Here is a 17,493-nt window from a genome sequence, read left to right on the forward strand (position 1 = left end):
ACCCTCAGCTAAGGAGACAGCGGTAGCGGTCGTAGACCACGTCTTTCGTTTACATGGCCTCCCGATTGACGTTGTTTCCGACAGGGGACCCCAGTTCGTGTCCAAATTTTGGCGAGAGTTTTGTAGATTACTGGGGGCGACGGTTAGTCTTTCCTCAGGGTTTCATCCCCAGAGCAATGGTCAAACCGAGAGAGCCAACCAGGATTTGGAGAGAGTGTTGCGATGTTTGGTATCCAAGAATCCTTCCTCATTGAGCCAACAACTTTCTATGGTGGAGTACGCTCACAACACGTTGCCAGTGTCGGCCACGGGCCTTTCTCCATTTGAGTGTAGTGTAGGTTACCAGCCACCTATTTTTCCCAGTCTGGAATCCGAGGTTGCGGTTCCCTCTGCTCACGCCTTTGTTCAGAGGTGTCACCGTACCTGGAATAGAGCCCGTGAGACTCTACTCCAAGTAGGGGCGCGCACCAAGGCCAAGGCCGATCGCCACAGGTCAAAGCCTCCCGTATACGTCGTGGGTCAAAAAGTGTGGCTTTCAACCAAGAACATTCCTTTGCGCACCGTCTCTAATAAGCTTGCACCCAAATTTATTGGCCCATTTACTGTCACCAAGATCATTATAATGTATATAGTATTATAAGTATAATGTGTTACTTTGTTGTTTGAGTATACTCAGTGTTTCCCCTACCATTATATAAGGGGGGCGCCCCGCCCTCCTAACGGCTCCCCCCGCCCCCCTTGAAGTCAAGTAAATTTGATTTGATTTTCTTTATAGCGCCAGATTACAATTTGTTATTTTATTTTTAAAAAACTAAATAGCCCTTAAGTAATATGTTATTTATCTTATTTCCACGATGGCATGTCTTTTCTGTCTGTGTTTGCGCGTTTACAATTATCCCAATGAGTGCGCAAGCGCGCACACTCACACAAACAAACACTTGCGTCAAATACAGATGAGCACTAGCGGACAGAGAGCGCGCGGCGGGAAATATGTCGCTGAACTGAAGATGGCAACACTCGCTCTACTGCGAGTAGCAGCCGGAGTAGCTCTCCTGCTCCAAGTCTACGCCCGTTTCACACATATTTCGTTTGCAGTGCGTGTGCGGTGAGTATTTTTTCCCGTACCCATGTTTACAGAGCTTTCACACTGCACGCGGATGCAGTCCGTCGATGATCGATCCGTTCCAGTTGCGGTGCGTATACAGCAGCGATCGTTTCCGCACCGAGTCTACTTTTGCCGTTTATATACTGTCTATGATTTCTGCTGTGCTGCAAACGCTGAATTAAAGTGACAGCGCATGTTTCGTGGTCAAAATGAACACAGATTGACCTGAAAATGTAGTCATTTCACCATAAGTGCGATTAATTAAATAAAATGTAGTAATCTCACCATACATTTATTTAATTAAATACTACTTTTTTCACTTTAAGACCGGGGTAAAGCAAGGAAAACTACAATTTACCTCAACAAGGCGACATAATGACATTCGTGGAGGTGGAAAAACAAGTTCTTTGTGACATGCAAGATTTATTGTATTAAAATTTAAATGCAAAAGATTTTAATATAAATCCATGGTTAAATATTTTACCACTTGCTTGAGCAACTTAATATATAATTATATAGAAGTAATGCATTGAATAATACATTGTTTAAATTGTGTTTAAACGTGAACGCGCGTTCACAGCAGTGCTGTGTCTGACAGGATTATTCTCTCCAATAAATGCATCATAGAAATAAAAACTTCTCACAAAAAAAGCCCATTTAAAATTTGTTTGTCATATAAATGTATTAACTAACATTAACGAACAATGAATGAGCAATATATTTGTTAGTATTTATAAATCTTTTTTTAGTTGTTAGTTAAAAAATAAAACTATTTAAGCTCTGGTCCATTAATATTAACAAATACTTCTATAAATTTAACAAAGGTTATTTGCAAAAGTCAATTTTAAAAATATTTAAATATGTTTTTTTAATTTTTTTAAAGCGATATCTTATGTTAACATTTTTTTTTTAACATTTGTGTTTTATGTTAACTTTTACAAAGCATTACCCTCCCAGACAACCAATTAATGTGACACATAGATAGATAGATAGATAGATAGATAGATAGATAGATAGATAGATAGATAGATAGATAGATAGATAGATAGATAGTGTCTGTGTCAATTTTCCCCAACCAAGCAACCCCCCCCCCAAACCTGTAAACCTAGGGGAAACACTGATACTGTAGAAAAGACAATGTTTTATTAAGATGAAAAAGTGTTTTGATTTTTTTTTTTTGTAAAATAAAAGTCAGAAATTAAATGGGATCCTTCATTGTATATTTACTGCACTTACCTTGTAACTACACAGAACAAGGGGGTAACAAGCGCCACTTTAATTTACAGCCCGCAGGAGTTGCACTTACCCTGTAACTACACAGAACAAGGGGGTAACAAGCGCCACTTTAATTTACAGCCCGCAGGAGTTGCACTTACCCTGTAACTACACAGAACAAGGGGGTAACAAGCGCCACTTTAATTTACAGCCCGCAGGAGTTACACTTACTATGTAACAATACGAGGTAACAAACACTACTTACTATGTAACAATACGAAACAACACTATTTGCACAGTAATTACAGACAAAGGTACTCTTATTAAAAAAACAAAACAAAAAAAACGTTTTAATTACACAGTATATTTGCCCTGACATTTAAGTGTCATTGCAATACAATGTGATAAGGTAAGTACTAAGTATTACATGGTACGTTCTAAATTAAAATCATAGCAGAAATATTTTTTTTTGGCTTAAAGGGGCATTCCACCCATTTGAACATTGTTTTTTATTTAAAGTGGGTCATATACAGTGCAATGCATAAGTGAATACACCCATGCTAAAGTTGACTAAAAAGAGGAATAAAAAATCATATTTTGGAAATTGAACTTAATGCCTTAATTTAAAAAATTAGGAAAAATCCAACCTTTAAGGACACCAATTTTCTTTGTGAATGAATAATGTATCGTAAATAAATAAATGTTCTTCCTTAAAATACATGGTGCATAAGTGAGTACACCCCTATGTTAAATTCCCATAGAGGCAGGCAGATTTTTATTTTTAAGTATTTTTTTTATTTATTTTTTAGGATACTATGCATCCTGATAAAGTTCCCTTGGCCTTTGGAATTAAAATAGCCCCACATCATCACATAGCCTTCACCATACCTAGAGATTGGCATGATTTTATTTCAGTTAGCCTAAAAGCTAGTTTGATTTGCATTGAGAGATGATCTTATGGAAAGTACCCCATGCCAATCTCTAGGTATGGTGAAGGCTATGTGATGATGTGGGGCTATTTTAATTCCAAAGGCCAAGGGAACTTTATCAGGATGCATAGTATCCTAAATTTTTTTTTAAAAAAATACTTAAAAATAAAAATCTGCCTGCCTCTATGGGAATTTAACATAGGGGTGTACTCACTTATGCACCATGTATTTTAAGGAAGAACATTTATTTATTTACGATACATTATTCATTCACAAAGAAAATTGGTGTCCTTAAAGGTGCCTTATGTAAAAATTGAGGTAAAAATATCCAAAAAATGAGCTACATGCATCAAAAGAATGAGAAGAAATAAGGGCGATGATGTCATTAAAAAAATGTCAAGTTATAGTGCTGCAGAGATATCAACCTCAATTAGCATTAGCATTAATAGCCACGGCCCGACAGGTGTCGTAATACCAGTTTCGGCCATGGGAGGCGGTATGCCGGCAACATAACCACCAGCCAAACATGCAATACACGAATAACTCGCACGGCTTGTGGGCGTACTTGAACCTGATGTCAATCGTGTGGAAAGTAGCCTACAGCCCACTACTACATTCAAATAAAATATGATAAAAAAGGAACAGAACCAGAGTAAACATTGGCACTGCTTTCCATCGCTGGAGACAACTAATGGACATGAAAAAAATGAGGTTTGACTTCGAACTTGCAACATTTCGTTTGGATTGGTAAGTAAGATGCTGTTAGTATTTCGTTAGAAGTTTGTTTTATATGTTTGTGTAGATTTTCGGGAAGTTATAACATAGAAATGTATCGAAGGCTGTTCGATAAACGTATATAACGTTCATAAATACAGTATTGTAATATAGTACACATAGCACAATCTCTATTGCTCTTTTTTTCTTGCCAACTACGTGACCTATATTATGTATATTAAATGGCTTTCCTGAGGTAAATCTGACATAATTGTTCTCCAGCTGTGTTATTGACCTCTTCACGATGATAAAAAACACTGATTGGTCGATATTATGTATGAGGAATACATTTTGGTAAGTTGTAGCCTAACGTTACTGTATCTTTCAGTGTTCGTGATTTTTTTACTATTAGCTAGTAGAGATGATCGGTTCACATGCGCTAGGGATCTGTCGTGTAACATTTACAAGCGCCAAAACGGTATTTAATTGACAGAATCTGAGAGCTGAGATTTTTTTATATCATAACTAACCTGCTCTGTCTAGTCTGTCGGTCTCCGTGTCCTCTTTGCTTCGCGATTTTTCTGTGCGTGAGAAAATTGATGTGTGGGGTGAGAGCGTGTGAAAAGTGTTTGCGTGTCTCACGGTTAATGCGTGAGAGTTGGAAGCTCTGGTTACGTTGGCGCTAGCTTGGTCAACATCAGCGAATGCTGTCTGTCAAATTAATGTAATTCAAACTAACAATAAAAATGTAATATGAACAAAACGAATATGAACATATTCACTGGTAAAGGTGAAGGGGAGTAGCTTGAAGATATTCATACTCTAGAGTAGACCAACTCACTTTCTGGAGGTATACTGCCCCCATCTGGTATGGAATGTGGAGTATGAATTTATTTATTTTTACATAAGGCACCTTTAAAGGTTGGATTTTTCCTAATTTTTTAAATTAAGGCATTAAGTTCAATTTCCAAAATATGATTTTTTATTCCTCTTTTTAGTCAACTTTAGCATGGGTGTATTCACTTATGCATTGCACTGTATGTAGTCGAAATGTAAAATTAATTTTGAATTTGGTGCCTTCGTGACCGAGGAAAGACAAAAAATAACTTCAGGACGCATTTGTATGAAAGACAACAACTCCCACAATGCACCACATTGCACAGCTCCGCAAGCCACTCCCACTAATCCAGAAAGCGCATATCTGCCTATAAGAGAAATCACTCTTCTGTCTACAAGGCTAGCTACCACCAGAGCTTGAAATTCATTTCACACAAAATGTCTAGTTAGTTGGCGAGCTCATTAGTGCATTACTCCTCGTTTGTATTTCTTTCGAAAAGGTGAATTATTGCATGGTACCTGGATGTTCAGTCAGAACATATGCGGTGCGAAACTAGGATAGTTCACAACACAAGCGTCCGTGTCCTCGTCTGATTCAGAGATTTCGTCCAGGAGAAATTGTCATCGTTGAAATTCTCTGCCGCAGACGGACTCTATCTCTGTGTTCGTAGCGGTTCGTAGTTGCATAGTGAGATCACCGGCGCCACCGGTCCGCCCTAACTCGAGCCAGTCCGGGCTCCTCGTCCGCGGCAGGCAGGTCTTCTGCCTCGGCTGCTCTTCGCTATAATGCGGCTTGTAAAGGTAGCCACAAACACCTGATTCAAGCATCAAGCTTGATTCAAGCTTCCGAAATCCTCTTCCTCTATATCATATTGAGCACTCTCCTCCGCTATTGTCATAACTTTACATCTGTCTCCACAGCGCCTGTTAGCTTAGCTTCAAACAAGATGGAGGATATTGCTTTCAGTTTCAGAGAGTAAAGTCCCACCCACTGATCTGTAATAGGTCTGTAGCGTGAGCGGGTCCCGCCCCCGGGAAAGATGAGGAACGAGTGTCTGTAGTCTCAACAGAAATCCCCCACTCTTACACTTCCTCCTACAATGACGCAAAATGGTGATTTTTGCGTCATTGTAGGAGGAAGTGTAAGAGGTAAATAACGGATTTCTCCCATCTCAGGGGAAAATGAGAGAGTGTTGCACGACCATTCAATAGTATGACTGGGTTTCTAACAATGCAAAGCTTAATGCAAATGGGTGGAGTAAGTAGTAGTTAACGTTAAGTAGTTTAGTAAGAAAAGCCAATAAATAGCATTGGCAATGTTTTTCGAAATCAGCTGTTAATAAAATTGTTTCAGATTCAATTTTTATCATACTGTGCTTACATACAGCCATATATATATATATATATATATATATATATATAGTTTAATTTACAACCCACAGATGTCAAAATTACCCTGTAACTACATGGCACAAGAACATATTTTGCCAGAAATGTGATAAAAACTTTTATATACAACAGACGTACAATTTTTGCCTGGAATATATTAACAGAATAGTTACTTGTTAGTTTTAAAATAATTACATTATAAATAATTTGCTTGTATATCTGGTTGTACCCCTTTATTACCCAAAATTTAACATATTGTTCCCTTATACCTACACGGAAGTACACTATAATTACAGAAACGTACACCGTAATTTGGGTTTACTTACGCAGTTGTTTGCGGGTCAATATAAAAATGTTACCGAATATATGTATATTGTATATATGCAGGGGAAAACTGGCTCAAAAATTCAGCCCTGGCACTGTAGCCACACCAGCACACATTACCACACAGTCATGTGTATTCAGATGATTCAATCAAAAACCAGTGCAATCTTTTTGTGTCCAGAGGCAAATGAGCAATTTATATTAGCATTAAAGATTGGTTTCAGCAACTTGTTTCTTTTCTGAGTTAATCAATGTTTTTGGCACTAATCAGTTTAAAGTTCATAAAGACAGTCACTTGTCGCCACCTACTGGCTTAATGATGCAAGTGGCGCAAACACAGACAAGCGGAGTGATACAACTTGCTTTTATTTTTCCCCACTATACTGTATCTCTTCATCCTTTGCCCTGTATCCCTGGTTTTACTTGAGTATGGTTGAAAATAATCAAAGATATTTGAAAATGAACAAAATGTTTTTACTGGTTCAACCCCCTCTTTCTACCCCACGGACCGTTTGAAATTCCTAAAGGCACAGAGGAGCTGATAGTGATCTAGGCCTGAAGACCAAAATGTGTGTACACTTCCGGCTCAGCTACTGTTCGGACGCTCCTGCTTACTGCTCCTTTGCTCTATTACTTTTATATTTTATATACGCTTTTATATTTTATCTCCTTTTATCGCCTAATTTTAACTTCAGCAAATCAGCACAGTGCTCATACGATAAAGTTTGGATTACTACAAAAACGCAGAATTATTTTACCCGACCAGCTTACATTCCGGGAAAGGAAAACACAACTGATACTAGGACCAGTGAGACAGGATCAGCAGGTGCTTCATGGGGCGGCCGTCTGCTTCACAGTATCATCTATGTCTCATCCACACAAGAAATACCTCATCCAACATGCCTTTACAGCTGAGAGACTAGATCTTGCTGAACACACCTACTCGGTGGCTTCCTTAAAGGGTTAGTTCACCCAAAAATGAAAATGATGTAATTAATGAATCACCCTCATGTCGTTCCAAGCCCGTAAGACCTCCGTTCATCTTCGGAACACAGTTTAAGATATTTTAGATTTAGTCCGAGAGCTTTCGGTCCCTCCACTGAAAATGTATGTACGGTATACTGTCCATGTCCAGAAAGCTAATAAAGTCATCATCAAAGTAGTCCAAGTGACTCCAGTGGCTCAATCTTAAGTTTATCAAGTGACGAGAATACTTTTTGTGCGCAAAAAACAACAAAAATAACGACTTTATTCCACTATTCATTTCCTTCTCTCTGGGCCTTGAGTTAGTTCACGTAGTATAAGTGTGTAGCGCTTCTGGGTTGTACGTCAGACGTATCACACACATGACCAGCGTCGGCCAATAGTGAGCCTACGTGTGACGTATACAAATATGAAGTTTTTCCCAATACTGAAATTTACATTTGTTGTTATCAGAGGGCAGCTGTGTATGATGACAACACTGGCATGGTACCACTGTAGGCTACTAACGTTATGTCAGACTTCTCTTTCACGGGAGTCATCTCCTTAGATTCCTGAATCCTCATTAAGTACAAGGATACCAAACATGCTAGGTTGCACCTTGTGATTTGTGCAATGTTGTGATTAAGTGTTCAAACAACCTTTGCGAATATCTTGGAAACCACTACCAACCAGCCGGCTGCTCTCAAATCACTCTCGCTGTACTTTGATGGCATATGTCACAGTCACGTGGCGCACCGATGTCTAAAGTCGGGTAAAATTTCTAACTGGCATGCACTGCTCCAAGTCAACCACCGATCGGTCTGTGCAAAGCTGTATGAAGTCGAATAAGCCTAGTGTCTCCATCAGGCTTTAATTGGATATGAACGATTATATTTGGAAATGATTTGTCCCTGCAATAAATCCCGCTTCTTGTTTTCTTGTGCATTCTCTGAATGAAGACAATGATGATGTTAATGGGAAATCTAATGAAAAAGTTGACTATTAGCTGAACATTAGTTCACAAATAATATTCATTGTTTAAATATTTACTGCCTTTATTATTTTGGAATAAATGTAAAAATGCGTAAAAACACTAACTTAATGAAATGTCTACTTGGTTTTAATAAATAGAAATGTACATTGTTATAGCAAAAAATACAAAATATAATTGTATTTGGTCTCTCTTTTTTATGTAAAATTATGAGGAACAGACATAAATTTACATTTGATATACTGTAGGCTATATACAAAAATATGCACATGCACAAGCATTTGAGTCTGCAACGTTCACAAATCAGCACATCACTATTACAGCTGCAAATGCACATTTGAAATATAAGAGGATCATTGTGTAGTGTAGACAGCTTCACTGATTATAACGGAACTTAGTGAGATTGCCATGAACTGAAGTGACGGCTTTTTAATGATTATAATGGGAGTGTGCTTTGCATGCTTTCTAGGCTATCTACAATATACTTGGAATTTGAATAAAAGTTTGTTTTTCATTTGTCTTTTTTTTTCATGTCTGGGTAATTTTATTGGTTTTGATGACATAAGATGCACTACTAGACATAACAAAGGAAAGTTAATTTAGATTCAGAATAACTAATAGTGTGATACCTTTTCTAAACTTAAATACAAGAATACTGTAAAATACTGTAACTTGTAAAATTGCTTAAATTGGCTGCTTTATTAAGATTTAAAGTGAGTCTGTATCTACTACCACTTTTTTGAATTCACCCAACCAGAGTTGCACATTGATCTCATGAGGATAAATTATATATATATATATAAAATAATAATTGATATATATATATATATATATATATATACACACACACACACACAATACAATACACATATAATACACGATAATACATATATGAATTTAACACTATCACCCAAAAAAAAAACAAAAAAAACAAACATTGTGTACAAAAATACTGTACTTTACTAGAAAACCATCATGTCACTTGAGAAATTCCACTAGCTGGATTGAGTAGCTGCCTTGATGAGGATCCGGGACAGTGTTTTCCAAAAAATTACATCAAACTGATCTGTGCTCAAGTGGAAATGCAACTGGAACCATTCGTCCTCATGATGGAAAAGTAATTACTTTGTGGTTTACAAATACAGAAAAGAAGGTACTGAAGCTTTGAATGTATGTTATTAAAAGTGAATAATGGCAGCACTTTCTTTAGAACACAGTTCTGTATGCGGTACAATTACAAACCGTTCCAAGCTCAGATTTCGACTCACTGTTTGTCACGTAATCTAACCCTGATTTTGGAGCTCCACAATTGAAAATTTTTTTTTTAATGAAAGCTGTTTATTGTAACCTGGAAATGTAACTGCAATTGCCATTGGGATGTGCAACTGAAAACCCATGATCTTTATCCCTGTAAACTCAAAGTAAAAATAATTCAAGAACCTGTTTAGTAATATAAACATTCTGATAAAAGTTTAGGTCTGAATGCAAATATGAAAGCAAATATGCAAGAGTCAAATTTAGTAGAAGTATTTTTTTAACTAGTCACCAGATAAGCAGAGGTCAGCCTCGCCTAGCCATCAATCACTAACTATAACTCAACCCCAGAGTCCAACAATGGCCACAGTCACACCTGAACCAGCTAAACTACATATTCAGCATCACTACAAACCTCCAGACAGGCGTGTTGGGCAAGATGGAGATAAGTCTGCTGGACATTAGCCCTCCAGGACTAGGAGCAGGTTTGAACAGACCTTTCCAGACAGAATTGAAGATCAACTGAGAGTTAATACAGATAACTTGCATTATTGCTAACACAAGGGTTCACAATCATTCACCAACTAGTCAAACACTTTGAGGTGATCTTGATTGCAGCAAAGAAGATGATCTGAGATATGAATGTATCCTTAAAGTCTAAGTAACCACTTCACAAGGAAATAACAATGCACAATGTTGACAAGGACCACAAGACAAGGACCCGTTCACCCAGAATGAACATTCTGTCATCATTTATTCTCCCCCATGTCATTTAAAAAGTCAGTTTTTGTCCATTCAATTGATTTCAATGGAGTCTAATAAACCCTAGTAAAAAAAAAAAAAAATTATACCAAAATCTATTTAAAATACACTTATTTCATAATACTGTAGGTATGAAATATTTATTGACATAATATGTCACAATGCACTTTTCTTAATATTATGCCTAAAACGTTTAATATAACTATTAATAATGATTGTATGATCTGTGTATAATATCAATCTTTAAATGCAATATATTTAAAGTGTAACTAAAGTATACTTGCAATAGTTTCACTTTAGCACAATCAAATATATTTTTAATAAAATCTTTAGTTGGACCTCAGCACTACTTCTGCACATTTGAAAAGAAGACATTTTTTTCCGTTCACTCACTCATTCATACACCGACGGCGGTGTCAGCCATGCAAGGCGCCATCCAGCTCGTCGGGAGCAGCTGGGGTTAGGTGTCTTGCTCATGGACACCTCAACAGTTGGTCAGGTGAAACCGGGGATTGAACCACCAACCTTCCAGTTTGTAGACAACTAAATGAACCACTGAGCCACTGCCACCCCAGATTAGTAGTACTAAATAATACTACTAATAATACTACTAAAATACTTACTAAATGTATATACTTAAAGGAGAACTCCGGTCAATTTTAACATTGAACTCATTTTTTTGTAAATTTGGAGTGCTGTCAGTACAGAGAACAACGACAAAAATCGGTGTTGCCTACATTGTGTTATCCTCTTTTTTAAATTTGCACCCTGTTGACTTCAATGGGGCAAGTTTTAAACCTGCTTTTAGCCTCTTAACATCCTTGATGTGTCATTACAAGTGCACAGCCAATGTGAGTGATTCCTTCAGAGTAAACACGGTGAATCTGACTGCAGTAGATGTGAAAGATATGAATAAAAATGATGTTAATTCAGCCAGCGCTCATACATGTATTTATTTCCTTTTTTCGGTCGAAGTCCACAGTAGTCGATAGTCGAGTTTACACGCCTGATCATAGGTAACTAAGCAACAGTATGAGTTCGACAATCGACTACTGTGGACTTACAGTACCTCTTTAAAAAGAGGATAACACGGTGTAGGCAACACCGATTTTTGTCGTTGTTCTCTGTATTGACAGCACTCCAAATGTACAAAAAAATTAGCTCAATGTTAAAATTGACCGGAGTTCTCCTTTAAAGTCTGCTAAATTGGAAAAACTTCTTTTTTTTTAAGTGCTGAGGTCCAACTAAAGATATAATTAAGTATATATATGATTGTGCTAATGTGTGGAACTATTGCAAGTATACTTTAGTTACACTTTAAATATATTGCATTTAAAGATTGATATTATACACAGATCATACAATCATTATTAATAGTTATATTAAACATTTTAGACATAATATTAAAAAATGTGCATTGTGCATAAAAAAAATGTATTACTCCAAATAAAGTTTAATTATAATTTTATATTAAGTCTTAAGTGATATGTCAATAAATATTTCATACCTAGTATGAAATAAGTGTATTTTAAATAGATTTTGGTATAGTTTTTTTTTTATAGTTTTTTACTAGGGTTTATTGGACCCCATTGACATCAATTGAATGGACAAAAACTGACTTTTCTAATGACAAAAAATAATAAATGATGACAGAATGTTCATTCTGGGTGAACGGGTCCTTGTCTTGTTGTGCATTAATAGCATTGTGCATTGTTATTTCCTTGTGAAGTGGTTACTTATACTTTCAGGATACATTCATATCTCAGATCATCTTCTTTGCTGCAATCAAGATTGCCTCAAAGTGTTTGACTAGTTGGTGAATGATTGTGAACCCTTGTGTTAGCAATAATGCAAGTTATCTGTATTAACTCTCAGTTGATCTTCAATTCTGTCTGGAAAGGTGTGTTCAAACCTGCTCCTAGTCCTGGAGGGCTAATGTCCAGCAGACTTATCTCCATCTTGCCCAACACGCCTGTCTGGAGGTTTGTAGTGATGCTGAATATGTAGTTTAGCTGGTTCAGGTGTGACTGTGGCCATTGTTGGACTCTGGGGTTGAGTTATAGTTAGTGATTGATGGCTAGGCGAGGCTGACCTCTGCTTATCTGGTGACTAGTTTAAAAAATACTTCTACTAAATTTGCATATTTGCTTTCATATTTGCAATCAGACCTAAACTTTTATCAGAATGTTTATATTACTAAACAGGTTCTTGAATTCTTTTTACTTTGAGTTTACAGGGATAAAGATCGTGGGTTATCAGTTGCACATCCTAATGGCAATTGCAGTTACATTTCCAGGTTAGCCTACAATATACAGCTTTCATGAAAAAATAAAAACAAATTAAATAGCAGGCCAAATCATGTGCACGATTTACTATTTCATTCCCTTGGTTTAACTTTTTTTCCCTTGCATCTCATGTGCGGGTCTCCGTAAAAATGCGATGTACACAATTTGTGCCATTTTAGTGTCCTTTTATAATCACTTCAGTTCATGGCAATCTCACAAAGTTCCGTTATAATCAGTGAAGCTGTCTACACTACACAATGATCCTCTTATATTTCAAATGTGCATTTGCAGCTGTAATAGTGGCAGTGTGCTGATTTGTGAACGTTGCAGACTCAAATGCTTGTGCATGTTTTTATTTAAGTGCCATTTTAGTGTTAATGGACTCGATCTACTCCATCTATGTTTTGATCATCGTTCTGAATCTGATCTGGATGTAGTCTTTGATAAAAACGTGATGTTTCTCATCTTTTTACTCATAATTTAGCTTTTATATGAAATTTACCCACATTCAAGTGTTGATTAAAAAAATGCATTAAGCTAGAATAAAATTGAAAAGGGTTCCTTCTTTCTTTTGATATATTGCATGTTCAGATATAAGTACACAGAAATATTCTTGGGGCCATGACAAAAATTGTGAAATGTTTTTTTTTTTTTTTTTTTTTTTTTAAAGGGAACTGACAGGGAAAGAGTTAAAAATTGTGTGTTTGAATGAGGTGGGGGGGAGCAATTACACTGACTCTGGGTGTGTTTTAAGGACCGCCTGTCCCCTTCAGAGCTGTATTTAAGCAGCAGACTGACCAAACACATCACACTTCTCCAGCTTTGACCAGGCGAGCTGCTCTTGAGAAGAATTTCAGACTGCAGTCATTCATGTAAGTATACTTTCACTCAATGGCACTTGACTTAAGATGTAGCTAGCTAACAGTTTCTAATACTTTTCACAAGATTATCCAACCCAATTTTCTCCCACTGCATATCTATAGTGTGAGTTCATGCTTTCATTTGGCATGCTCTTTATGTGCAAAAGTCATCTTTTATGTGCATATAGGCTTACACTAGTGGTGTGCGGTGGTGTTTTAAAAAGAGTAGGCAAAAGGCCTGAATATTTTTTTATAAAATGTAAATTTATGTCTGTTACTCATAATTTTACATAAAAAAGAGAGACCAAATACAATTCTATTTTGTATTTTTTGCTATAACAATGTAAATTTCTATTTATTAAAACCAAGTAGACATTCCATTAAATTAGTGTTTTTACGCATTTGACGCTCACGAATTCCAACACAAAACAGAAGCCAAAATAGACCGAAGTGTCAGGATCTGAGCACCACATCTCGCACTCAAGACAACTCACACACAAAGACAAGACAATTCTGAATTGTCAAATTAAGCAAGCAAAATCACAATAATAATAATAATAGCCTAATAATGCCACTTACATTGGATCAAAAATAAAGAAAATTAAATTAAACTGGATATTGTGTATCAGATGCATGTAAAGGGTGATTTCTGCATATAAAGTGCACACCAAATGAAAGCATGAACTCATGTTATAGATATGCTGTGCCAGGAGATTGTGTTGCACGCAACTACCACAGGAATACACAACAATAGCCGCTTTTCCACCATCGGCCAAACTGTTCTCGGTGCTTAATTGTTCCATTCCATGCAATTCTGTCCAGCTGGTATGGATATGGTTTCATTTTCAACGTGGGACTGATACCAGCACTCTTTGCAATATATTCAAATGTGTCAGTCATTGCCTTTATAACACAAGAGTTTACAGACGTATGAGAAACAAATTAAGTTACTGCGTCACGGAGGATGATTGGATATTTCTGTTAGAAACTTGTTTACTATGCTCAAATAGGGCACTTGACCAGCTACAGAGAGCCAGACAACAGACAAGTGACCAATCCTGAGTGGCGAAGTCACAACATGCATGGTTAGCCAACGGTGCTGAGACTTCCGAGCCGAGAATGGTTATTAATCATGCCGTGCCGAACCAAACTCGAGTGGAAATATAACATTAACCATTCCTTACCACTCTTAGATCCGTTTGGCCTGACAGTGGAAAAGCAGCTAATGTTTCCCAACCCTGTTCCCAGAGGAATGCCAGAACTGCACATTTAGTGCGTTTGCCTATTCAGACACACCTGATTCAATTAAGCTTATTAGTAGATACTCCAAGACCCGAAATGAATGGGTCAATTAAGAAAGAAGTCCAGCGTGTACTGTTGTTGTGTCTACAGAAACTAGGTTGGGAAACACTGCATTAAAGTGTAAAGCTGATGTTAAATCTGATCTGATATTTCTTTCAGATCAATTTAATTCCAAGATGTCCGACACACTGAATCTAGAGCTAATTGGTGGACAAGGAGGTAATGCATTCTCATTTACTGGTCAGAACAACGGTGCCAGTCTAGAGAAGATCGGAGTCTGGGTGGGAGAATGGCAGGTGAAGGCTGTCAGGGTCTGGCTTTCAGATGGGAGAGTTGAAACTTTTGGAGTAGGTTCTGGACCGTATCAAGAGTACAAGTTCCAGCCTGGTGAGTGTTTCACCTCACTTTCCCTGTGGGGGAACGGAGCAGGAACACGTCTTGGAGCCATCAAATTCAAGACCAGTCAGGGGAGAGAATTCTTTGCAAAGATGACAAGCTGGAGTTTAAAAACAGAATATCCCATGGATGTCGGCTCTGGATATTGTTTGGGAGTTGTAGGAAGAGGTGGTTCTGACATTGACAGCATGGGATTCATGTTTCTCAAAGCAGTTGAATCAACAGTTCTCACCGATGTCCACTATCCCACTCTCCACCAACTGATACCAAAGGTGACAGTAGAAGAAATCAAATCCCTCACTTTCAGGAACAGCTCATCTGCCACACAAAAACAAAAAGTTGAAAGCTCAAAGAAAATAACTAACAAATCTTCATGGTCTGTGAGTGCAAGTTTATCTGCAACATTTAAAATGGAAGTGAAGGCTGGGGTTCCAGGGGTTGCTGAAGTTACTGCAGGATACAGTGTCACCATTGGAATTGAAAGCACTTATGGTCAGGAGTACACAGATGAGAGAACCGAAACTCTGTCTACAGATGTAGATGTGCCACCAGGGAAGAAGATGGATGTTTCAGTCACTATTGGCAGAGCCACTTTTGACCTGCCTTACACTGGCACAGTGAAGATGACCTGCAAGAACGGCAGTGTGTTTACGTATGGAACCAAGGGCACATACAAAGGCGTCACTTACACTGATATCAAAGTGGATACCAAGGAATCTCCTCTGTAATGTCAAGACAGATTGCACATGTAATGCACAAGTTCTTTGATTACTTCTAATTGTGTCAATCATGTATCAGTTGCTTTACATTCAGGCCTCACTGTATTTTTTGGGGTGGTGTTTGGGTGTTCAGGGGAAATATATATATATATTCAATATTTGTTGTTTTCAAATAACCTTACATACAGTAATACCAATACACAAATATTCATATAGCTTCATACTTTGTGTAATCAATTTAAAATAATCTCCAGATACTGATTATGTTATAATGTGTTTAGAATGACATTTAATAAAACAAATTACAATTTATTAAATAAACCCTGTGTTGCAAGCAGTGTTCCCTCTTTTTATTTTCTTATTTTCATTACTTTTCTCTATTGGGCGAACATTTCGGCCACATGAGCAACGGTCTTTATACCAGACCTGAAAAGGGACACAGTGTGGTTTTAATCATATAGTTGTTTTAACTTGTAACGTTAATGTGCTATTTATATTTGATTTGACCCTTAAAGTAACTTAAACTTTTAAAAACAAGCAATTCAGGTTCTCCAGTTGTTTACAGTCCTGTATTTTATTTTATTTTTTATTAAATCCCATGCAGAACAGTTAAACTCTTCATACTATTCAACTCTTCTTTTATATTTAACTGTAATTTTCATGAATGTTCAGGGGAACTAAACATTCAACATGTTTTTATTACATACACATTGCATGTTGTGTTCACACTCGGCATGTTTGAATGTATTAAAACAAACCCTAGTGCGATTGCTCTGTTAATGTGGTTCATTTGAATAAGTGTGAACGCTGCCATCTGAACCCTGGTGTGAACCAAATAAGCGGACTGAGAATGCTGAAAAGATGAGTCTTGGTCCACTTCCAAATGAACTCTAGTGTGGTTCGACTGAAATATGAACTCAAATGGACCAAAGGCATGTAAACCAACCAAAAAATGGGACATGATGTCACATGATGAGACCCTTAGAAGAACAGAATGCTCAAGCATACCTGTTTTATTCTCGTCATAGTCACGATGTTGCCCATCACAGTTTAGGACAGGCAGATCTTGTGTGATGCTGTTTTGACTCATTCGACCATTTGATAAACTCTTCACGAGTTCTCAGCTGGTCAAATACCATCATATTTAGGCTACTAACATTCAATTAAATTATTTTATTATTTGAATTATTAATGGAAAATAAAGGAAGTATACCCCTCTCTCTCTCTCTCTATCTCTCTCTATATATATATATATATATAAAACCTAATCTATAATCTAGATCAGTGATCTCAAACTCAATTCCTGGAGGGCCACAGCTCTGCACAGTTTTGCTCCAACCCTAATCAAACACACCTGATCCAGCTAATCAAGGTCTTCAGGATTACTAGAAACTTCCTTGCAGGTGTGAGTTGGAGCTGGTTGGAGCTAAACTGTGCAGAGCTGTGGC

At 37.2% G+C, this 17,493-nt stretch overlaps 1 protein-coding gene across 1 annotated transcript; it reads left to right on the forward strand.

Moving 5' to 3' along the window:
- Window positions 1–15,106: 15,106 nt before the first annotated feature.
- LOC311078889 (aerolysin-like protein) lies at window positions 15,107–16,179 on the forward strand (the record flags this gene model as incomplete). The annotated part of the gene is made up of 1 exon (XM_084107941.1): window positions 15,107–16,179. The coding sequence occupies one exon, from the start codon at window positions 15,107–15,109 to the stop codon at window positions 16,052–16,054; it is 948 nt and encodes a 315-aa protein (XP_083964067.1). The 3' UTR covers window positions 16,055–16,179.
- Window positions 16,180–17,493: the final 1,314 nt, after the last annotated feature.

This window comes from Abramis brama (assembly GCF_963993115.1).
Source record: "Abramis brama genome assembly, chromosome: 3".
Taxonomy (NCBI): Eukaryota; Metazoa; Chordata; class Actinopteri; order Cypriniformes; family Leuciscidae; genus Abramis; species Abramis brama.